Genomic DNA, 24,686 nt, shown 5'->3' with positions numbered 1-24,686 from the left:
GTGATAGAAAAGAAAAACTAACTTTATTCAAAATCAATAGTTGGTAGAGCCTCCACGAGAGGTAATTACAGCATGGACCCTCCGGGCATACGTTCCACAAGTCTTTGTATGAGAGCTAGTGATATTTTCTTCCACTCGGCTTGGAGAAGACATAGAAGTTCCTTCACGGATTTTGCACTGGTAGTGCACCCCTGTATTCGGGGATGGAACTCGTCCCAGAGGTTCTCCATCGAGTTCAGGTCTGGACTCTGGACCCAGTCCATTCGGTGAACTCCATTGGCACCATACCAAGCCTTGGTTAACGTCGAAACATGACAACTGGCATTGTCGTCCTGAAAGTAACAGGGGTCCAACCCGTAAAACTGCCACAACGTAGGAAGCACATTGTCATCCAAAATAGTGCAGTAGGCATCGGAGTTGAGCTTACCATGAATGTGGACCAAGGGTCCCAGCCCATACCAGGGGAAACACCTCCATACCATAATTCCACCTCCGCCGAACTTGACTGTTGGCACAATGCATTCTGGCAGGAGACGTTCTCCAGGTAGACGCCAGACCCATGCCCTGCCATCCAAAGGGTAAAGTGTGAACCTTGATTCGTCACTCCAAAGGACCCGTTTCCACTGATCTAGTGTCCAATTTTGATGTGCTTTGCATCACATTAACCTAGCAGCGCGGTTGGACTTTGTGATCAAAGGCTTATGGGCAGCAGCACGACCATGAAAACCTAGCAGATGTGCTTCCTTACGGATGGTATTCAATGAAACAATATTCCCGGATGCCTGTTGAAACTCGTCGCGGATGAGGGCCATCGGTTGGGTGAGGTTCTTCCGAATTTCTCTGGACAGCACTCGTCGGTCTCTATCTCCCAGTTTTCTTGGTCTGTCGACTGGGTGCACATTCCAACAATCACCGCTCACCTTCCACTTCTTAATCACATAGGCCACTGTCGATTTTGGGTACTTCAGATCGCTATATATGTCTCCTAAGGATCAGCCACATTTGTGATACCCGATAATTATATTCTCGAAATCAGAGAGCTTGAACTGCGAGGCATCTTGCATGCGACTAAAGCCAATGTTGTTTCCTACACGATATATACCAGCAGAGTCCGTGGCGTATCTTAGGACCGCAGATATCGTCATTTGCATAGGTGTCCAAATACTTATTGGTAGTCAGTGTATAAAAATATTAATGTTTTGGTAATGTGAAGTTCAGAAAAAAATTTTTGGACAAATAACGAAATATAACTTTTAATACGATCTCCCGGTTCATATACTTATATTTGGGGTTTTTGTATTTGTTATGAAAAAATAATACCTTACGACAAGAATTGACCGGAATAATTAACTTCAAAATTTGCTCGTTTTTGTGTCATTCTCAACTTGGGTTATATGTTGTCATAATTTATTCTCAAGTTTTGTCCCACCTGGGAAGTTTTCATCATTTGTTTAGTTTGAGTAAGTTATTTAATGGTTAATTCATCACATTTGAACTACTTATAATAAAAATGACTCTGAAATTTAATATTTAATCATCAGTGCATTTCAATTGCAAAATGTAGCAGAAATTTCTTACGAATGTCAATTTTTAGATTTCAGATAGAAAGAAAATTTTTTTCCTTTGCTTCGTTATGTGTATTTTGATAAATGTGTAGTAAATAAAATTTAAAATTTAGTTAAAAAGTGTGTTTTGTTAAAAAAAAAAAAAAATTCGCCCTTTCAACTGTTTTAGATCATACATTAGGCCGGCATGCAATTTGAGTTTGACAGCATTGCTAAAATGGGTATAATACAGCGTTTACTTTTTAAAATTGTTGAAAATGGAAGATGACAAAATATTCCTTCATTAATTTTTAAATTTAAAAGTCATTATCTGCTTAAATAACATTTGCATATATATAATAATGACACACGCAGTTATTTAATCTTATAATACTGGAAATGTGTAAATGCATATGTTATAATATATATAAATAATGCTATCTTTTAGAGTGAATTAAATTCTTTGCCTTTTGTGTTTTCAATATTTCCTTTCAAATTAATTTTATATATTTTGATAAAGTAGTAGCTGATGATAACGTTATATTTTTCTCAGTATGCTTAGAAGGTACTAAGCTACTGCACTTTAATCTGATTCTTTTGCTTTCTTATTTATTTTATTTCATTCTAATTGTAAGTTTTAAAGTATTTCATCTATAAGCCATGTTGTTTTTTTAATAGAGTTGGAACTCTTCATCATAAAATGTTTCGTCTCAGGCGATATTATTTAATGACGATAATCAGATATTTTCCAAATGCACTTATATGTTATTGTTTAATGAATTACTTTGTTTCATCAAAGTGAGCACTGAAGAGCAATGTATTTTCTCGAGCAAGATTATTTGATGCTGAAATGATACGTTTCCATTTAGGATTATGTGTATCTCTTAACCCGTGGATTTAGATTAATATGTGATAGAGCTTGACGTCATAAATCTGTGATCCGGTCAATAACTCGTTCCCTTCCTGTTGGGAAACCGGATCAGTCCCGTTTCAGTGCGCCGTATATCTCATGTAAATGGTGCGAAAACTATCTTTCTGTCATATTTGATATAAATGACACGCATTCATTTCCTGGGGGGGTAATAAGTAGCACCGATTTAAATTTATATGTTTGCCGTTGTTTTAAAATATTTGTTTGGTTTCTTTTGCATTTTTTCTTTTCTTTTTGATTTAGATCACAAAGTATAATATTTTCTGTTGATATGGTTGGGGTAAAAATAGAGGGTGTTTTCATCGGCAGGCACCTGGTGACACTGAACTATCACGCTTCTCGAGCTGAGTTTGCTGAGTTATTGAATTTTTCGAGTAATATTTTGCGGCATAGTATGATTATGATAGCTCCAGAAACTAGAAGAACTGTATGTATGGGTGATTTCTTTATGATATCATTGCGATGTGTCATAGCCCCTTGAAATTCATGGCTCATCAGAGCTTGAGCGTTTAAGTCGCTGAACACTGGAAGTTTGATTTAAGTTCGATTCCGGGCGACCTGGCTGACTGCGTGGGCATTTTCGTTGTTTTCCCCATGTGTAACGTGGATACAAGCCAGTTTCCCTTAAAATTCTCGACAAATGCATCCCTCCCTTCAATCAGATATCCCTTGCATACTTTGCCATAAACTAAACGAAACCAAACCATTTGCTGATCTTTTTCTTATGAATTCTTTTTCATTAGCTATGCACTCACCAGAAACCGAGTGGATAAAACCGCTTTATATTAACAGTTTCATCGGGTTGAAATCCTGGCGAACAGTTAGCTGGATAGTAGTTTTTATGTTTTTATTTTTGTGTAATATAAATACGGGTTTTATGTTTCTTTTAAAACGTAAAATTTTGTGGAGAATTTCGTAAACTTGCTTTAGGAAGTCTTCCATGAAGGGATTCATCTTCTTAGCCAGACAGTTCATATGTACTTTGCTATATTAAGCAATCAATCAATCATTATTTATACACTTATTACATTGTAATCTGGATATGATGTTCTTTATGAATCCACTTTTATTTTTATTCGTAACAGATAATGGTGTCTTATTGTTCTTTCCCTCTGAAGTATTTATTACTTAATTCGACAACTACTGGTATTTTGTGATATGATTTATTGTTTGAATTACTTAAATGTATTCCAAAATTACCGTTTTATCTCATTGACTTCCCCTTTAAAAAAAATACAATGCAATGTTTGGACGTAATGTAAAATCTGAAAGCTTTCAGACTTTTTTAATTTTTTTAGTCCAAAGGAGCAATTTGCCTTGAAGTACTATTAATTTCGTTTTGGCATTTTGCGTTGAAAACTATAAACGTCGAATCATTTTTCAAATTGTTGCCACCAAATATTATGGCCCTGTATTGTATTTAAAGAAATTAAGTAATGAAGCATCTGCACGAATGTGTCTTTCTCGCATTGTGATAAAACAACGGTACCTAGAGTCATCAAAATTTGAATAACGTTATCTTCCATAGAATATGGGCATCTGGAAGCTCACATTTGAATTTCAAAACTTTTTAAAAATTTATTTTTTATTTATTTATTTAACGAGAAAATATATATTTCATTGCAAACCTTTTTTTATATTATATTGCCTCAGGATTAATATATATTATATTAGTTCTGATGCAAAAGCTCGTATATATTGATGTTTGCTGATATATATATATGTATATATGATGTACCAGCTTTTGTCCGGAATAAATAGAATTGGTGAAGAATCATAGATGTAGTTGTAGCTTAAATTATCAGACGATAAGTTTAAAAAAACAGAATCCATTTATTATTGGTCAGGAGAATTAGCAGTTACAAAAATCATATTTCCGGAGTAAATAAAAAAGAATTACTAATAACTTTTTGTAATAAGTTTACTGCATCGTTACATTAAATAAAAGACCCCGATATTCCTTTGCGAGTCCTTTTATAGCCTCTGGAAAGGCGGAGCTTCCAAGAAATGACGTCAGCCATTCCAGTTCGCTTTAAATATCTCCAGAACATCCTATAACTGTACGTGTAGAAAAAGCGGGAAAAACAACTTGACTACGTCGATGTGGATTTAATTCCACGTACTTTCAAATGAGAGACCGTCGCCATTAAAAAATGAAAAAAAAAACCTACAGTTAGAATTTTAAGTGTATTTTTGACTATGGAAATTTATTATTACATATATGGTTGATATGTCAAGGAATAAGTCCTGATTGTATCTTGTGCCACGATTTATAGTTTTGAACAATTAAAAATATAGAGTTCCTTAAATTTAATTTTGACGAAAATTTTGACTTCGCTCCCAAAATATGCACCATTAAAGCTGACTTGAAAAGAAATTTAATTTCATTTTTCGCGTTTTTCTAAATTAAAGTGAAATAACACAATGCAAAAGAGTTATACTTTGTGGCATTTGAACTCCTTTCGTCTACTACTACTGAAAACTGTGGCGGTTCAACAGCAGCCGAGCGATAAAATCGCTGAACACTGGTAGTTCGGACCTGGGCTCGATTCCAGGCGAACGGGCTGGCTGTATGAGCGTTTTCGTGTTTTCCCCCATGTATAACGTGTATACGAGCTAGTTTTTCTTAGAAAGCTCTCCACGAAGCATCTCTTCCCTTAAGCAGATAGCCGTAGTGTGCTGTGCCATAATCAAGTAGCCCCTCCCCCCCCAAAAAAAAAATCCTGAGAACCTTTTGATTTGTTGTTCTCGTTGATTTCTGAGTGGTGCGAGCTGGGTTTTCGCAAGTGCACTTTTTTAAAATACCCAGCAATTATACGGGAGCTATGAGTTCAGATACTATAATACCTTTTAGACTGCTTTTCCGTATTAATTTATCTATTTATTTTTTAGCTTTCTTATAATTTCTCTCTCTCTCTCTCTCTTTTTTTTTTTTTTTTTTTTTTTTTTTAAATATTCTGTATCTGTTATTGTGTAATCTAGTAATATCGAAAGCTTTCTCTTTCTCCCAAGCTATAGCAGATACACCGTGCAGAATTTCGTCTTAGACTTTATTTTAATGCAGACCATAGCTGAGAAATGTAGTCAAGAAATTTTCAAATTTGCCTATTATAAGGTATTAGAAACATACTTTATTTATTCCATTCATGATATCAAATAGCACATGTAAAATTTCTGGTTACATGACTTTGTAAATGAGAAATATTGCACTGAGCAACGTATTTACATAATAATGAAAACAAATGTCGTATGCATTGTCGTTTCGCAACAGCATAAATATTTATTGCGCATGTGATTTATTGCAATTAGGAAACAATAAGGGTATCGAAAACGTTTTCTTTGAGGCTTTAAAGAAGGGGGTTTGTCGCTTAGCTAAGAAATAAAACAGCTCGAATCGACTTTTAATTAAGCTTATATAAAATATTTGTAGATTTTGAGTAGGCGAGTCACTTTTGCTAATGAAATTTTGTATTAGTTTATGGTTTCATAACTGTAATCGCACCTGGACGGAACTTAGGAGCCTAATGCCCACTTAAGTACTTGATCCTCTCTCTTTGTCATACTCGATCTTCACCGCTGATGTATTCCTTAATCTCAATTTAATTACAGAATTTATGGTGAGGTCGTAACAAACTTTTTTAGACCTATGCGTGTTTTACTAACTTTTATTTGTTTCTCTTTCAGGATGATGGAACGACCGGCGAAGATGTTACACTGCGCCGATCTCGGGCCTCCGTTTCCTTGGTAACCGGTCCAGCCGATGTTGCGCTGAACTCTCTGCCTTCCCCTTCATTCCGTCCATAACATTCCATCCACCGATCGCTGAGCAGTAAGACGTTTCCGAAGTTAGTTCCTCTTGGCAAGTTTTTTTTATTTATTGACAACTTCTTGTGTTGTCGATTTTGACGATTATTGTCAGAATCGTGAAGTTTGATCGAGAGTTTATTGTGAAGGCGCAGTTGGCTGCCGATCTGTAAAAACGTCATAAATTTGCCGTGACAAATATATTTAATCTTTTGCATTGTTGTGGACTTTTTATTGTTGGGAGCTTTATATCGAGTTTGAAGGACTCTTCCACCATAGCTTAGTTGGACCATGCGTAATCCGTCCACTGGCCACATGCTAGTAGATTGAGTGAAGTTTTATAAGGAAATTATTTTTACCGGATATTTATTTTTACGACGGTTTTTACATTTCTAAAACGCTTATAAAGATGTGAGCTTGTATTTTGAAATAATGCAATGACCACTGGAAAGGCCTCGAAAATCTTCTCTGTGAAATAGGAGCCTTCCAATCTTTCTTTGATTTTTTTTTTTTTTTTTAAATTAGATTGGTCGTTTCGTCATGGCCGAACATGCGGACTTGATAGCTGAAATGGCCCAGATCGACAAAATGACAACTCAAGAGAGGCTGAAATTGGCCAGAAGACGACGCATGCAACAGCTAAAGAAGTGGAGTCAGCGGGAAAAGGAATATAACAGCAACAAGCGCAAAAAAGAGCAGATCATTGTCAAGAAAGTGCGGAAAAATGACTACAAAGTGCATTTTGTGCCTAGCGTGATGCTTCTGGAGGCTGCAGCTCGAAATGATGTGGAGGAAGGTAAGCAAATTCTTATACAAACTTCGTTTCTAATTTTTGTCGTTATGTACTTCGCAGGGATGTATGTGTTCTTTTCATATTCCTACTGTCTTCAAGTTATAAGATTGTTCACCTTTTCAAAGCTGCTGTTGGAAAAAAGTTTTTAAAAAAAATCTTGAAATGTTATAAGCTTTACCAAAGATGAGCTGTTGAAATAAGTTGCAAATTTTTTGGAATCCCTATGTATAACAATATATTATAAAAGCAGATGTAATATTTGAGTGTAATTCGTATAGTTTTAGATTTAGTATTGAGAAAATCACAATCTAGAGCCTTTGAGTATAAGTGTTCTCTGTTCAGTTCTGCTTATTTTGGCTCAAGCTCTTGTACACGATGTGATACTTTGGGGCAAACGACACTAGGGCGCAATTTTCTACTTTTGTCAAACAGCGAAGAAGAATCGAACGCAAAAACTAAAAGCCTTAAAACGTCATTTACGGTCGAATGAATTGTCAACAAAAAATAGTTTTTTTTTTTTTTTTTTAAATTAAGGAGGGGGGGAAATCAGTTTTATAAAAATTACAAAATCTAACTTTTCTTCGGCCGCCTTTGTTCTTATATTTAGCAAAGGTTTTATGCATAATATAAAAAGTAAACCACAGAAATTTTGACTCCCTAAGACAAAAATTTACCAAGAAATTAATTTCAAAATTTGTGAAATTTGCCCTACTTTTCGGTATGCCTTGATTGGTCAATTGAAAAATAAATTAGAATAATTTTAAAATTGGTTTTTTTGTGTCTTTAATGTTATTCAGTGATTTTTTTTTGATTTACTAGTTTGTGACACCCTTTAATTAATAACTTTGTTATGTTTGGTATTGCCAAAGAAATGTTCACAGAAGTGTACTTTAATCGCGCCAGCCGAGACCATGAGCGCAAACACGCATGCGCCATTCTTACCAATTTATTGTGGAAATATGGTGGATGGAACATAAATTATGTAGTAGGGATTTTTTCCGTTCTTTTTTTTTTCCCTGCATATTTTTACCGCATTCAAAAGAGCACAGATTTAAGGAAGCAGAAAATTACTTTTAAGTAATTTAAAATAATATGCTGATCATCCTCGTAATTAATTATTTGATTGCATTGTGTTTAATTTTATGCATTTATATATTTATTTATATATTGGTAAAAATATGAGTGTTTTCGGAGATTAATTGTACTATATATACATATAGGAAAAGAGAGACATGCATACATAACTTTATGAGAAAATGTATTAAATAACCATTATAATATAGTAATTGTTATTATAATTATTTAATTATTATATTTTATTGTATAATTTTCATTACAATGAATTCTAATATAATAATAATTATACTGATTATAATTTTACGATAATAAATAATTATTATGATAATACTATAACTAATAACTATTATTTATCTTTATCTTTGAACTAAAATATGTGTACATTAATATGTTTTAAAAAAGAAATTTTCTATCAAAATTATACAGTAATACATTATTATTATTATAGTTATTTAATTATAATGATTATATTATAGTAAATAATTGTTATGTTTCTTTTTGATTTTTTGGGCTAAGATCTATAGCATCATTACACCTAGTTGAAGTGGGGGGGGGAACCGAATTTATTTTAGAAAAGATGAACGAAAATAGTTCTTGCATTAAAGTTCACAATATTGGCAAATGTCAAATAATGGCAAATTGATGAAGTCTACTACGTTAAATAAACTATGATTGGGGGAGATTCTGCTCAGAGAGATACTTGTTTTCTTTTCTGTTAACTACAGAAAGAATATTTCTGTTAAAAAATGTAGTTGCATTATTTTTATTGATCTTACATACGAACGTAAGCAATAAAAAATCTCTGTTTCAAAAGTAAGCTGTGAAATCGTTCACGTACAATTCATATGGGAAAAAAATCAACATTTTTGTTTTCCAATGTTGCATATCACTAGGGAATCTTCGCGTTTTTTTCTGCGAATATGAAATAAAGGCGCGTAAGGCAACTGACGACAGGATCCCCCTATGAAACGGGGACTTCCAGTACCTCTTCCGGAGGGAATTTGCTTCCTCCTTCGATAGCAAATTCCTTCTTTCTGGAGGAAAGCGAACTCTCATGTGACCTCCTCACCCTGCAACATGTAATTACACCCTTTCCGGACGATCTTGAGTGTTTTGGCGGAATGCCAGCCAAGGTAGCGTTTGATGCAGTCTGACTGTAATTTATTAGTTTTCAAATGATACTAATACGATATTAATATTTTCATGCAGTTCCATGACATCAGAATCATGATCGTATATTCAAATAAAAATTAATTCAATTAGAAATACTTTTCATTTTTAGTTCATGCAATAATGTTATGAATTGATTGTGTGCCTAAATGGGAACTTTCCACCCGTTTTCTAGAACAGTAAATTTTTTAAGATTCTGTAAATAATAATATTTCGTATTTTGTGGGTGTGGGGAGGAGCGGCAGAATTTATCATAGCTTTTATAGCAGTGCGCATAGCAGTGCTTGGCACTTCATCGCTGACGTCAGAAGCCTCTTTCTAAATTGATATTTCATTTTAAATTACATAGATATTTAAATATTTCGCTCTTCAATTCCTTTAGGACACATGGACATGATCTCAAATTTTAAAGTTACATATTTTTGTCAATATTTTCTTACGGAACTCATACGGAACTATACTCATATTCAATTTTTACAGTGTATATAAGCTTTTATCAAACGTATAGACCTTTAAAAAAGCATAAAACGTTTGATTTCAGAACTTTTATAAAATTGACTTCTTAAACAAATACCTAAAATCCCAAAATGTGAATATTTTCGTTATTTAAAATGTTTTCTTAATTGGCAATACCTATAAATATGTTCGACACACGATTGCAGAATTCTTGGCTGCGTGAGGGCTTTTCATGGACACTGTGTACATGAAATGTCCTCCAAAGATTTGAGAGTTCAAACATGGCAGTTGACTTGTCTTATTTTCAAGTGGAGAGGAAAAAAAAAAAAAAAAAAACACTCTCTGCCATTTGTGTGTGTGGCGTCTTCTGAAAACAGTTACAGATTTAAATTTGCCTTACAGCAGTTGAACTATGTCTTTCCAAAATCCAAAAACGCAGTCTTAGAATATGCAGAAATCTAAGAGCGTACTTATATTGCCACAGTACAGTGAATCTCCCGAAAAACTGTAGCAATAGCTTTGGAGAAGGAGGACTATACGCATTCAGACCTGCTGTGTATATTCCATTGTCTAGACAGTACCCTATCTCCCGTTTGCAGTGGTGTCGCGAGCATCGCAATTGGACTGATGATTGGGTTTTCGTATTTTTCTCTGATGAGAGTAGTTTCAGTTTATCTTCGGATTACAGATGCCAACTGATCTGGCATGAGAATGCTTGTCGTCCAGGAAAGGGACAGATATCCTAGGTGTAGTTTCATGATATGAGACGGCATCATGATCAATGGCCGTACGCCCCTATATGGGGTTGTAGCTGTGACTATAACTGGGCAGCGCTACATTGATGAAGTCTACTGCCTCATGTTCGCCTTTTCCGTTGTGCTTTTGGTGATAAATTTCTTTTCATGGACGGCAAAGCTGTCAACGAGCACTCACTGTTCAGGTTTATTGCGATAGCGAAAATATTCATATCCTCGTTTGTCAGCATTTTCTGCAGATCTATATCCCACTGAAAATGTTTGGAATGTTCTGGGAAGGCGACTTGCTTGTTGAAAATATCCTCCAACGAATAAGAAGACAGTCTTCAGGGCACTGACAGAGGAGTGGGATCAATTGTTTCAATAACTGCTGAATAATGTTCGGCAAAGCGTGACACGACGTGTGGAAAGTTTCATAGCACTCCTTGGTGAACATATTCCATACTGACACTTTTGTCAAAGGTGCCTGCTGTCATTCCTATGCAATTTTCCATTTCTACTTGCACACCAGCAAAAGAATACTTTTTTACTTTTGGATGTTTAAAAACCTTTTGTATTTTTTGGAACAATGTGTGTCCTTTATTCTAATGTCCGAACAGTGGGGCAACAATATCTTGTTCTGCTTAGCTTCCACCCCCACTTAATGTTATGGTACATTGCAAATGAGATTCGTCCTTAGCAATTGCCCGCTAGTGTATGTGTTACCCATTTCACTGCTGGTGTACTTAGAGGAGTACTATAATTCGTTACATTTCACCCCGTTTAAAGAATGACTCGTAAAACGAACGAGACGTATTTGATCAAATCCAAGTGATGGCGATATATGTCTACGACGTTTTAGTTTGGGTGTTGTTGTGGAGACTATTAAGATTTCAGAGTGAGAAATTGCAAAATTAATTACGCCTTCACCGGTAGACGAGTAATCCAGTTCATAGCTGAATGTGGCACAGAAGTTGCATTGTCATGCATTATCGCAGTGCGAATGGCATCGTATGTATAAGAATAACTTTTTGCACTTCAAAACTAAAAGTATCGGCCAGGAAAAAAAAGCAAATTTATCGTAACAGAGTTTTCATAGAACTGATTGTGTTTTTTTAATTAAAAATAATTAAAATTATAATTCGGTAACTTTATCCATTAAACTTTTTTTTAGAAACTGTTAAGCGTAGTAGAATAATTTATTCGCGTTTTGTGATATTCCGGATTAGCTTTGCTTTTTTAAAATGATACGTTTAGTTTCTTTTGCTTTACATTTGCATATTCAATTTGTGATACTACAAAGTATATTTTCGTCCAAGTCGTAAGTTCGAAAGAATTTTATTAGAAATTTTTAGAAGTTATATCTGCCCTTTTATCTGGTGCCTTTATCATACATACATTTATCTTATACGATATTATTATTTATAACGATATAAAAACGCTCTATCAACAGAAGATAAATGCGAAATTGCAACTTAAAATTTTGCTGCTAGCATTTCCTTTATTCAGAAATCACTTGTTTTTAAATATCGAGTTTAGCTAGTTCATTGAGATCAAAATAAGGGCATGCAATTTAGTTTTAAGTCATGCTTAGCGAAAGGTGCTTTCTGTAGCTTTGTCATCTTTCTTGCAAAATACGAGATATTTCTTTCAAAATAAAATATGGGCATTTATTATTTGATTTTTTTTATTAGCACGTTTCACAAAGAAATGACGCGAAAGACTACTTTTATTGGTATTTTATAGATGTTTGACTGTTTTCGTTCATTATTTAGTTTTAAGGAGGATTGGCACAAAAAGTATATTGAATTCATTTTCAAAAAACACCATGTTGTTGGACTAAGTTCGAATATACTAATATGTTCTAGTTTTGAGACCCTTAGCTTGCGTATTGGAATTATTTAAGTAAGCCATCAAATGCAAATGAAAGCAGGAAAATGGTAATGCCATTTACAAACTCTGTTTTTGACTACATTAAAGTAAAGATTAAAGGGATTCTCAAAAGTGGTATTATTTTCTTTTCAAAATCAATCGTTGCCGACAGTCTTAAGTGAATGAAATATATTTATGTTAAGGATATGCAAATCACGAAATATTTAAATACTTCTACAGACTGTTGGAAAATACCTAGTTACTTTTAGGTTTTTGAATTGCCTTGTAAATGTTTTTAATTGTAAGTTATTCTGGTTTAATTTTAATTGAAAAGCCTATTTTTATCGATATTTATTTGGGAATATTTTGAGACCTGATAATTTAAAAAAGGTGTTTCTTCCCCCCCTCCCCCATTTTAGTTCCCCTTGTGGATGGTAATTCGCGTCGTCAAGAAAAATATTTGACAAATACCTATTTATTGACTTAAATTCCACTGATCCTGCTTTCATTTCACTTTCGAAACTGAGTAGGTTAGTTCTCTTTTTTTTGTATTCTAATTCGATGAATTAAATTTAACTTCAGCACTACTGTTTATCTGGAACTTTTTCTGTTTGCCGTTTTCTCTAGGCTGTGACATTCTGTTAAAAAAGGAAAAAAATCGATCTTTTTACTGTTACATTTTCCTTATGCATTGCTTTATATAACAGTCTGTTCCTACTTAGAAGCACAATTTCTTAGAGCTTGTTGGGATCGACAAGGGTTTCGCCTTTATATCATTAAAAACTTCAAGGAAATTTTATTCTTACCTTATTCAAGAAAACTTTATTTTTTGCTGCTCTTCATTTAAAGTTATTTCCTCGAATTATTCTAATTTAATTAAGTTGAAATGACATTAAAAATTGTAAATTTTGAAATTAAATCTCTCGGTCAATTTATTTCGTACGGTAGTCAAACTTCTTATAATTTTATTTTTTCATAACGAGTATAAAAGTTTTCTAAATATGAGTTTAGAAATCCGAAATCCCCAGCAAATTTAAACTTCGTTATTTGTCGAAAATTAATTTTATATATCAAAACACAAAAATGTATTACCAACTAAAACTTAATTGAACAAAATGACTATAAATCTTTAAATTACTCATTTTCGATTAATGCACGTTCAAGGCGTCTGCAATTTCCCTGCAGTATCTGCATTGCTGAAAGCTTTTCCCCAATCGCTATCTAGAATTAAAACAAAGAGTTTCCAAGCGTATAAATATTACTGTGAGCAACTACGCCTCCTCTTTGCTGCTTACGCTTGCCTGCTAAAGGACCTCTCTTATTTCGCTGCTTCTATTCATTGTACAAAATGTAGTATGTCTTAATAAAAATTGTGGGTTGCAAGGTTGTCCTCATTGTGATGTGCCATGTCATAGAGTAATCAAGAGGTAATAAAGATATGTTAGGTTATCAAGTAATTTTGTAATTCTTCAAATGTTCCCTGCATCTTCTACAACGTAATCGATATTTTAATGATCTTCTATTTTCAATCTACTCGCTACAGTGTGATTGGTGTCTTCCCTTGTCAACACAATGATCTAATAACAGATTATCTGCAACGAACTTTTCATCGCAGACAGACAGACAAACATACAGGCAGGCGCACCCACACACACATTTGGTACTGCCGATTGCAGTGAAGAAAAAAGAGGTGCACAGCTGGATGTTATAAGCATCGACATGTAAAATAGTCGTGTTATAGGAGTCGCATGTAAAATGTTATAGGAGTCGCATGTAAAAACTTTGCGTTCTACGGCTAATCATTTTGAGTTGGGAGAGATACAAATATATATATGTACAAATGTCGCGAAAAATCCTTTCCGGAGATAAAAATATTTTATTCCGTACAATTTAAAGCTTTCATAGGAATTTACTTTAATATCAAGAATTTAAATGACAGCGTCCTCCTCGTTAAAATGAAAGACAGGAATGGAAAGATTAAGTTTGAAAATTAACTTAAATGAACGCAAACACTGGTTACGAACGATATGACTTACGCCATTCCGTACTTATGAACAAGCTTCAGAGAAATAATAATTACTTAATTAGGATGACAGAGTTGAGAATTTGAAAGCTGGAGCGGCAGTTTGCCAATTTTCATGTATTTCTTCGCGTTGAACATTGTTTCAGAAGCCCACATATCACATTTGCATATTTATTGTCATTTTATTCACTTCAATTTTCACTTTTTGAAATTCGTAACTTATTATTTTACACTCGTCTGCCTCGTTTGCTTAGCGTATGCTGTGCTAATAAGCAAACCTACTACCGCAATGTTCTTCATGATCCTAATTTGATTAATAATAGTGAAACTTCTTGCCTCAAAATGGCCTTGATGATAAGCAAGATGTGAAAGGTAGTAACATTAAAGAAAAATGAAATAGATAATAAAACAAATTTGGGCTTTCAGGTGCTCATGGGCGGGTGGAGAAGTATGTTGCTCAAAATTTGATGATTCTAGGTACGTTGTTTTTTCACAATACGATAAACATACATACATTCATGAAGAATCTTCATTATTTATTTTGCTTAAATACAATACAGAGCGATATACAACCGTTTATAATGATTCGGCGCAAAATGCCATTTCGAGACGTTCAGATGGATTCGAGAGATGTCAAAAAAGATATTTCCGTTGAAATATGAAACGCGAAATTTTTCGCAATTACGATACTGCCTTTACTTCGTACAAGGAAACAAGAAGCAATCTCAGTAAAGTTGTTGCCATCATATGTTCATTCTGTTACTCATAAAAATGTTACAATTCCCCCACAAGTTAAAATGCCAAGTAAATTTTGTCAAAGACACTGTGAGAATAGTCCTTAAGGTCTTCATGTGAGATCTGAATTCTTGTAGAAATTAAAATTTTTAATACTACTATCAGTAAAACTACGAGAGCATTGAAGATTTAAAATCGGAAGACAGGAATCTTACATTAGGAAGAGACGTTAATAAATCTTCTGTATCTAATTGTTTTTGTCACTCTACATTTCCTTTAATTCCTCTTTTATTAAAATTATTCAAGAAACTTCTTCAGCTGATCAGGTTTTCTTGATATGTTTCACCTTCAACAAGAATTTAACAGTTTTGGTTAATGAATTTAATCCGTTGCTATCATTGCAAAAAGTGTTTGAAAGCTATAAAACTTCCAAACACTTGCAAAGCTTTGCAAATACTGTTTTAAGCGAATTCTTGTAAAAAGCGTTTAAACGTGCTATTTACTTTTATAGCTAAACATAACCTGTAGATTGCGAGCTCAGCGAGAGTGTAAAAAACCGTAACAAACCATTTTGAGAGAACGTTTGAATCTGAAAGCTTTATTGGAATGAATCGTATAAAATTAAAATAATATTTTGTGAAATAAAAAGGAAAATGTTCTTAATATCATAAAATGATTGATAAATTTTGAATTCTCGTCATTGAAATATGTCGGAGTTTTTTTGGGTGGGGAGATTCTTATTTGGACCTGAATGGGTTATGCACGTGGATGCGAAATTTTTAAAAGTTCACTAATTTAAAATTGTATATTAACGCTTCTCTTTTTGTCTATGTACTTGTATATATGAGATGTATTTTTGTTACGCTACTGTTTGTTCTTTTACTTTTACAATGCCTGTACTTCTAATATTAAAAAGATTTTCAATAACGAGAGATTGTTTTGTAAAAAATTCATACCTTTTACGCTAATGCGAGAATTTGCTGCAGCAAAATATTTTTAAGGTAGGATTAGTGTCAGATTTTAAATTCTTTAGAGAAAAAAGGTCATGTATTAAACTTTTTATCTTTTCCACTCGTTTCCTTCTTTTTTAAATACAAAATGTAGGAAGTGGTGAAAATTAGTTCACTTTTTCTCTGGAAGGGTAGATCTCAGAGTTAAATAATTATATCTGTCAAAAACATTATTGCGTTTAAAACTCTGAATCTTTGTAATTAAAACTAATTATCAGTAAGGAATTTAAACTGTCATATTTATAAATCAAAGAATTTGTAGGTAGATATATTGTATGTTACCTCCACAAGTACATAGACGCATTTCATGTATTTGTTTAGTTTTTTAATGAACTAATTTAATTAATTTATTTTAAAACATTTTTCGGCATATTTCTTCTGCTCCTATGCTGATTACAACTCAGCCTACTGATCTTTAAATGATTTGGTTATGAAGCTTTGAATGTTGATATGACTAATCACTGCGGTGAAGAGCTGCCACCAATGGCGATCCATGCGAATAGGTTTAGAATCTTTTTAAAAGCCTTCCCTCTCAAATTCCATCTAAACACCGATGCTCCGCTGCCGAGATATTAGGACGAGACGTGAGGCATCATGATCCTTACGTTAAAATTGTAACAATTTTCCGAGTAACTTACTTAACCCCTCGTAATTCGTAACTTCTCAAGCGGAGCATGTTAACTTGCCCGTGTTTATTTCAGGAGCGTTATCAACCTATGATTTTGTTTTGATTATGGCGAAGCACACGAGAGTCATATAAGGGGCAAGAATGCCTTTGTGTGAGACTTTTCAAGAAATATCAGATCTTATGCATGTTAATATGGAGAAAACCACGAAACTGCCCATGCAACTAGTCCTTTCTCTCGAACTACTAATGTGTAGCAGCCTTAACCACTCCGTGTCTGATGGCCTCGTAGCTCCTGTGGCATCATTTTCGATCACAACAGATGTAGGTACCTAAAATGTGACAAACAACTAAAAAGCCGGTCTTATTTTATTCTGAAAAATGTCCTATACGCAGCAAGAACATAGAAGGCTTTTAAGCTTTGAATTAGAGGGACCTCCCGGAAACATTCTTTGTTTATTCTTTCTAAAAGGGTAACGAGCCCATTACAGGTGAGACAAACGACGGAAACTTCCTGCAACCACCCGTTCAACCGCCGAAAATAGAACCCTGGTTAAACTACGACTGTTTCGAAATTTTTGCTAATCGGCCATCGGGCGACTAGTAGAATATATAAACTTCTTCGAGTGTAAATCTAATACTTTGTTGTAAACGTTTATTGAAATCTTAGTAAAGTGTCGGCGAGCAAGTCTGCACGTATGGCTATAATATATAGTTACGTTACACATTAGGGAAATTACAAAAATGCCGATACAACCAGCTCAACCAGTGTTACGAGACGTGCAGTTTGTGATAAAAATGTTAGTGTTCCATGGGGGTCATCCGACGCTAGCGATTTCAAAATTTGAGTTCCGCGTTTTATTTTAAGATACCATCAAAGTTAAAATAGCCGCTGTTTTTCCGCAGTTTTTCTGATTGCATCTCAAGTATTTAAATTAAAAGTAAGAAGAAAGGATAAATGATTTTTAATTTATTTTTAGCTATTGCGACGTTTTAAAGAAATTTAAGTGTTTGTGACTACTAGAACTTTTGGGGTCGATGTGTTCTTGCTAGTTAATAGACGAAAAGCTTTTTAACTACATTTTCTTTTCCATGCAGTATGATTACCAGAAATAACTGATGTTACTTTCAGCTACATTTTAAAAATTTGCTCCATAAATAAGCAACATTAATTGCTGCGTTAATAATCTTAAAATACATTATCTTCATTTGTTTAATTTTTATTTATGAATGTGTACTTTTTGTTCATTAGCAACATACTTGCGTTAATTTTTTGCGTATGTATATCACAGAAGTTGCCTCCATATCAGTTTCTATTTGAATACGCCCTTTTTGTTTGCAATTTGCATATTATCCCTGTGAAGATAATTCATACTTGCATAATTTAAGGCTTTATAATCTTGAGTTATGCTTTATAGTTGAATAATTTAACGCTTTATTATTCCTTGCAATGCGTTTGTGTATACAGTAGCTTTTTTTAACTAAGTAAATAATAAATAAATCTATAACGTGTTGTATAATACGTTTAAAAGACTTATTTTAAGCTAATACATTAAAACAGCGAGAAATTTATCAGTATCTCATATTTGTTCTCTAATTATATATCTTTTCGAATCTGGAAAATTATTTTCGACGAGATATTTCCTAGTTACTGCAAATGGGGTTAATGGTTCTCTCTTTCTTTTTTAAAATTTTGAATGTATTGATCTATGCAAATACAGTTTTCAACTTGGAAGAAAGGCAGAATAATAGAGTTTATTTTTAAATTCTTCTGATTAAGTTCGTGAGATTTTTCTTGCGTTGCGTATTCTGGTTTTAAACTGTTTTGTGCGCAAATGATTCTTGCTTAAGAGTCGGTGATAGCTTTTAAAAGATCTTAATGCTCTTATAAATTATTTCTCCGATTTTCCTAGCGTGCCTTCGTGGTGTAGTGGTTCTTCACGCCGGTATTCCAGAGATCCGTGGTTCGATTCCCGGCGAAGGCGGTTGCTAATTTTTGCATCTTGCCTGCTTAAAAAAAAAAAAAAAAAAAAAAAAAAAATTATATATATATATATATCCTAATCTCTCTACAGTGGCGCCCGAACTACAAGGGTGTTGGAAGAGGTGTCTCCATACCCAGGATTTAGCGATTGGGTCCCCTAAAAATCCCAGTCGCCCTTTAAAAAGGGGAGTACATAAGGTATTTCTCACACTTTCATAGCGTACCTTCGTGGTGTAGTGGTTCTGCACGCGGGGCCGGTATTCCAGAGGTCCCTGGTTCGATTCCCGCCGAAGGCGGTTGCTAATTTTTCATATTGCCTGCTTCACCCCCCCCAAAAAGAATCGTAATGTCTCTACACTCTTATTAATTTTGCGAATGCCAGTTGGTTCGTTTTATAATGTTCTTTATTCTGTTTATTAATAAACTATTAATAAACGCTATGTAAAAAGTATCTGAACTGGAAAAAATTATATGCACAAATACTCGTCAATATATACTAGAATTATATCCAGATAAACCTGACGTAACTTGAAAATTAGATAAAGTCGAAATCTCATCTTATATACCTGACTTACCAAGTTTCATAAACTATCCTGCACTGTGTTTTTAAGAGACAGACACAAAGCTTATTTTGTAATGTTGTGGTGGATGTCTCATTTGATTTATTGGATATTACTGTGAAAGTGAAATACAGAATGGGTGTATGGGTAATCATTATTAACACATAGAACTGGAATATTCTAAAAAGGATTAAAACCAGGCAATTAAATTACGGTAGAAACTCATTTATTCAGATTAACTAAAGCGAAGCCGTTTCGGATAATATATGGTAACTATTTTAAGACGTCAGAGATCTAAAACAAAATAAAAGTTGATAGTATATTTATCATAGATGTTAGAGTCAGGGATAAAGTGAATTTACATACCCGTATTATTTGCAATACGGAGTCCCCCCCCCGCCAAGAAGATTTCATGAACGTCATTTGAAGCTCTAAGATTTATCTCAAAATTCTTTCTTTGCATTACTTTATAACAGTGCTCTTGGGTAAAGGTGCTGTCAATCTTATGTCGAAGCACCGCTTTGTAAGTAGGATTTTCGTTTGTTTCGTTAATTTAGGGTATCAGATAAACTTTGCATAGTGGTTCCCTGGGTGTAGCGGGTACCAGTGCATTTGTGAAGACTACCCTCCCCTCAGAATTAAAAACTAACCTTCATAAAGGTGCCGATACATTTATGATGACTGATCATTTGGAGGTGTCCTTTGTAGTCTTGTATTATGCTAAGGACATTTGTTTTCTTTATACAATATGTGTTTATCTCTTATGAATAAAACAGCAAAAATTTCGCTTAAAAATGTTGATTCAATGTGTTTTCTCTGTCGTTTCGTTAAAGGGAGATTTGCTCAAGTTTTAACTGGAATTTAACTCGGATTGTAACTGCTGAAACGTATGCTTTCTAAAATCACAACATCGTCTTGTTTTATCTTCCCTGATAAGGCTTATGAATGTATGAATAGCTGTCTAAAAGCGTTAGGTCACAGATATTTGTTGAAGGAAGTTATAACTGTTAAAACCATTTCTTCTTTTCATTATATATTTGTCTTTTTTCAGCTAGCAAAAGCATGTTATATTTAATAGTCTGTGGTATATAACGTACTGCTAGCCCATGAACGATTTTTACGGAGATCTTACTATAGAATATCATAAGTGTAGTGCTCAGAAAGATTCATATAGTTTTCAGAGCAAGTCTCTTATTTTGATGAAAATTGTGTTGCCAAGCTCATGACTTTAATTACAATGAGTAATCTCGATCTCATCTAGTAAAATATGTGGCAGTCAATAAACACGCGTAAATTATTTCGTCTTTCATAAAGAAGCCTTCTGAAATTAGGAAGGGGAAATTATGTGATTAACACAAGGTGCGTGAAAAAAATATCTGTAGCAAATTTCCATCTGTGAACTTAGTCTGAAAGTGCGAAGAAAATCAGTGTGAAGGAAAATAATGTGTTTAGTTTCCCCTTTCAAGCACAAAATTGGAGAAAGATGTAAATTATGAATCTAAAATTTTTAATAGATATAAGAAGTGCATCTTAACTGTAATAAGCCTCTGGCATTCAACCGTAAGTTGTTTTTTATTTCATATGAAAAGATTTCCAGAAACATCGCCTCCCTCCTTCAGTAGTAAAGATTTCTGCAAGGCATTTCTGCAAGGATTAGGGATAACTATTGCCATTAAAAACTAGACTGGAGGAAAAAAAATAGGAAAAAAATTATTATTATGCATTCGGTAGATTTTTTTTTTTTTTTTTTAATAGCGGGCACTAACCGTTTTACTGAGGCTGGAAGCGGTGGTGGTTTTATTATGGAGGTACCTAAATGGGCAGCCACTGTTATCTCCTAAGGAAGAGCGGACAATTTCTATCACTGTCGTCTCCGGGATTCGAAGTCGAGCCGTTCGGTACGACAATCAGAGTCGCTAACCTCTTTCCCGTCTGAGCGGTTCGGTAGAAATGTAGTTTAATCCTTTCACGACTAACGCCGGTTACATTTGGCATACACAGTGACTGCACTTCAGACTAGCCTCGGCTATATCTGGTATTTACTAAACGCATCGCATTGCCTAATGGCATCTGCAATAGCAACACGCGAATTGGATACCACACTAATGCACACACACACACACACACACCAAAAAAAAAAAAAAAAAAGCTTTTTCGCATGCGTAATGTGTATTTGTTTTTCTTTTCTTCCTCCCTCCCGCAAGTGTCATGGCTGAAAGTTAACGAATTAATCAGCAATTGCATTACGGGCAGAAAATTAAACTGGTTAAGTTCGTATGCCCAAAAGCTGTAATTCCACATAGACGGATCTTTAATTCCACCTACATCTCTGCTTCAAATTTTAATAAGTGATTTTATAAAAGCTTGTAAAAACGACAACTGTTGAACAAGACCGATTTAGAAAGTATGATGAAAATGAATCATTTATAAACTTCGAAGAAAATAGGAAAATGTGATTTAATGTTCTGATGAGAATCTGAAGAAACTGAGAATTAAATGTTTACGTACAAAGTAGCAAACCATCATATGCTTAGTGACATGCTAATGACTAGTTTCGCCTTTGCGAAAGAGTTGGCAGAGCGGTAGAATTTAGATGAGAATAATTAAGCTATAGCTATCAACAAAGCTGATTGAGGCTGAAAGGCGCATGATTGCCTGAGATTTGCCTGGAGATATGGCCATTCAATTCGTGAGATATCTGCAAGTTCCAGATACCAAACGGAGCAGTAAGTGATATAGTGGTGAAATGGAAACATGAGAAAGTTTTTAAATTTATAAATTCGCAGGTTTCGACAATAAAAGGGGGGAAATATATACATAGGGAATGTGATGCATTCGGCGTGTAATGAAGTCAAACTGGCAAGCTTCGCTAGAAACCATGGCCACACACTTTTTATTGGCATCTGGAAATTATGCCAAGAATACTATTTAGTGAGATATTTTCGCTTGCATTCTATAAGTAAGCTGCAGAATTAAGATGATGATAGAACAGGAAAAATTACAAAACAGCTTCAAAGTATGACATTTTGCAGTCGTCTGCAACCCACAGAATAGGTCGCTCACACATTATTTGCAGCCATATGTTGGCAAACATGTAATGTATATGTTAATTACTACGTCTTTATATGATAATTTGCATTCCTGGCAGGTGCCATGCATGCCATTCAGCGGTGACTGTTGCTTGAGTAATATGAGCACATGAATGTTCGAGTCTTAACAAGTAATGTTTGAGTGTAGCAAGCAGGTAGTGTAATTAGTCAGTGACTTGTAATTCTATTTTATGGTATAAATATTAGTGACAGATGTTATACAGAAGTACACAGCAGACGACATCTTTCCAACATACATTGACCAATTGCTTTGTACGGGAGTTTTCGCATGCGTAATGATAAAACTCATAGCAGCAGTTGTTCCAAGATACAAGACAACACCTGATAAAATGCAGCAAATTCTCCCAGCTTTTGAGATAGGTGGTGAAATGGAATATATAGGGGTACGAATTTGCCAGGGTATACATCAAATTCCTGAAAGTGCGTAACAAGGAAATTTTTCACGACAGAATGCCTCAAGCCTGGCTGCAAATATTGTGGGCGTATGCTTTGTCCTGGGGTTGCAGGCGATTGCAAAATTTCACACTTCGCACGTGTTGTTTCGTTCACATCATTTAAAAATCCTAAATGTTTCACGGCGATTGCCGTCGGGCAGTTCGATAGCTCTCTTTGTAAACTGAACTCTGGCGCCGCGTATAGTCGTGCAAAGCGAGTCGTTTTAGATTCTAGAACTGTGGAAAAGTATCATGTGAAGTGACGATTTTTATAAGTTATAATATTTTTAGCATTCCGATGAACATGTACGGATCTTGAGAATGTCATGTGAACAATACTTAGCAACGTCCATTCTGCTGAAGAAAAAATTTAGCGGAAATATAAGTGTATTGTATGACTGAATTTCTTGTTTTGGTTTAGTCCACTGGCTTTTGTTCCTCAAATCCTGTATGCTGAAGCCTCTGGGGCAGTATTTCACAATTCTTCGTGACCAATATTCCGGCAACAATTTGGAAGAGGCCCTTATTATTTTCAACATGACATTTCTCCCCTTCAAAAAGATAATCTGTCATTTGACAAAAAAGTCAAGTGCTTTGAGAATGTATTTGTGAATAGACTTAACTAGCCAGCCTAAAGCCTTGATTTCAGCCCAGTCGAACATATCCGAGATAAACTAAAGCGCCGGTTAAGTGCTAAACCAAACCATGTCAAAATCAGCCCAGAATTGTTAGCACTGCGCAGACATCTATCGAAACTTACTGGTTAATCTTCTTCGAAAGGCGTCGAATGGCAGACCTATGTCATGCCGATGCCATACCAGCGCGCGTGAAGAATTTTCTACGAATGTTGGATCATTGATGGCAGCAAAGTGCATGTGCTTTTAGGAGGAATGATTTTGTGGATAATTTTATGAGAGAAAGTGTATTGTATCCACGTTGTGGAACATCGCGAAATATCAAAATGTGTTTGAATAAACCGTACTTTCCGGTCTGTTTTTAATATACACGCTTGACTGTGACCAGTGTTTTTATTTTGACAAAGTATATGCACTGGTGCTAAAAAAATAAGCAACAAACGCTAAAGGGAAAGGTACGAATGTAAAAAGGGGAATTAAAACATACACTTTGCGTTTTGGGCCTGGATGCTAGGGGATTACCTGAACGGCTGAAGATTACTTCCAGTTGCTAGTTGCAAGACGCCGTAGATCAGTAACAGCACAATGGCTGGCATTGCATCTCTCTGCTGCTGCAAGACGGTCGATATCCCGCCAAACTGTGTCGCGTCGACTGCACGAAGGTGTACTGTAATCCCTGTGACCTGTGGTTTGTGTTCCTTTGTCCCCATGGTACGTTAGAGCTCGGTTGAACTGGGTCTGTGAACACCGCAATTGGACATCAGAGAAGTGGGGTTTCGTACTCTTTAAGGATGAGTCTCGATTTAACATCCGGAAGGATTCCCGAAAGTTAGTGATATGGTGAGAACCAAGGTTATTGAGAGTCAGACATCGTGGAAAGGTACCATTACAGAAGTGGAGGCTTACTTGTGTAAGCCTCCACTTCTGTAATGGTACCTTTCCATTACAGAAGTGGAGTAAGTACCTTTCCATTACAGAAGTAGCTTACTTGTTAGCAACCAACGGCTGCTCTGACCTGTACGTGTTTCTTGGTGGTTCCGTCATAGCCGTCTGATATCGCGACGAATTTCTGACCGTCTTGTGCGTTCTTTTATCGCAACAATGACTACCGACGCAATATTTATGAACCATAACTCCCACTCGCGTGCTACTCGAGGTGGTGCATACTTATCTGGAGTGCGAAACCATT

The 24,686-nt window shown here is 34.8% G+C and overlaps 1 protein-coding gene across 12 annotated transcripts in view; it reads left to right on the top strand.

Moving 5' to 3' along the window:
* The window catches only part of LOC118192707 (protein phosphatase 1 regulatory subunit 16A-like), a 460,297-nt gene that overhangs the window by 243,567 nt on the left and 192,044 nt on the right, over window positions 1-24,686 (top strand). For 10 of the 12 annotated variants that reach the window (XM_085822137.1, XM_085822146.1, XM_085822136.1 and 7 more), the window contains one exon: window positions 6,160-7,075. In XM_085822137.1, the coding sequence (XP_085678263.1) occupies window positions 6,820-7,075 (256 nt within the window). In that variant the 5' untranslated portion in view covers window positions 6,160-6,819. The remainder of the gene's footprint in view (window positions 1-6,159; window positions 7,076-24,686) is intronic. The other 2 variants (XM_085822141.1, XM_085822138.1) reach the window with 2 other exon arrangements.

Source organism: Stegodyphus dumicola, chromosome 8, assembly GCF_044657685.1.
Source record: "Stegodyphus dumicola isolate Sdum_Otavi_A_Nest chromosome 8, ASM4465768v1".
Classification (NCBI taxonomy): domain Eukaryota; kingdom Metazoa; phylum Arthropoda; class Arachnida; order Araneae; family Eresidae; genus Stegodyphus; species Stegodyphus dumicola.
This window is presented reverse-complemented; position numbering and strand designations above follow the sequence as displayed.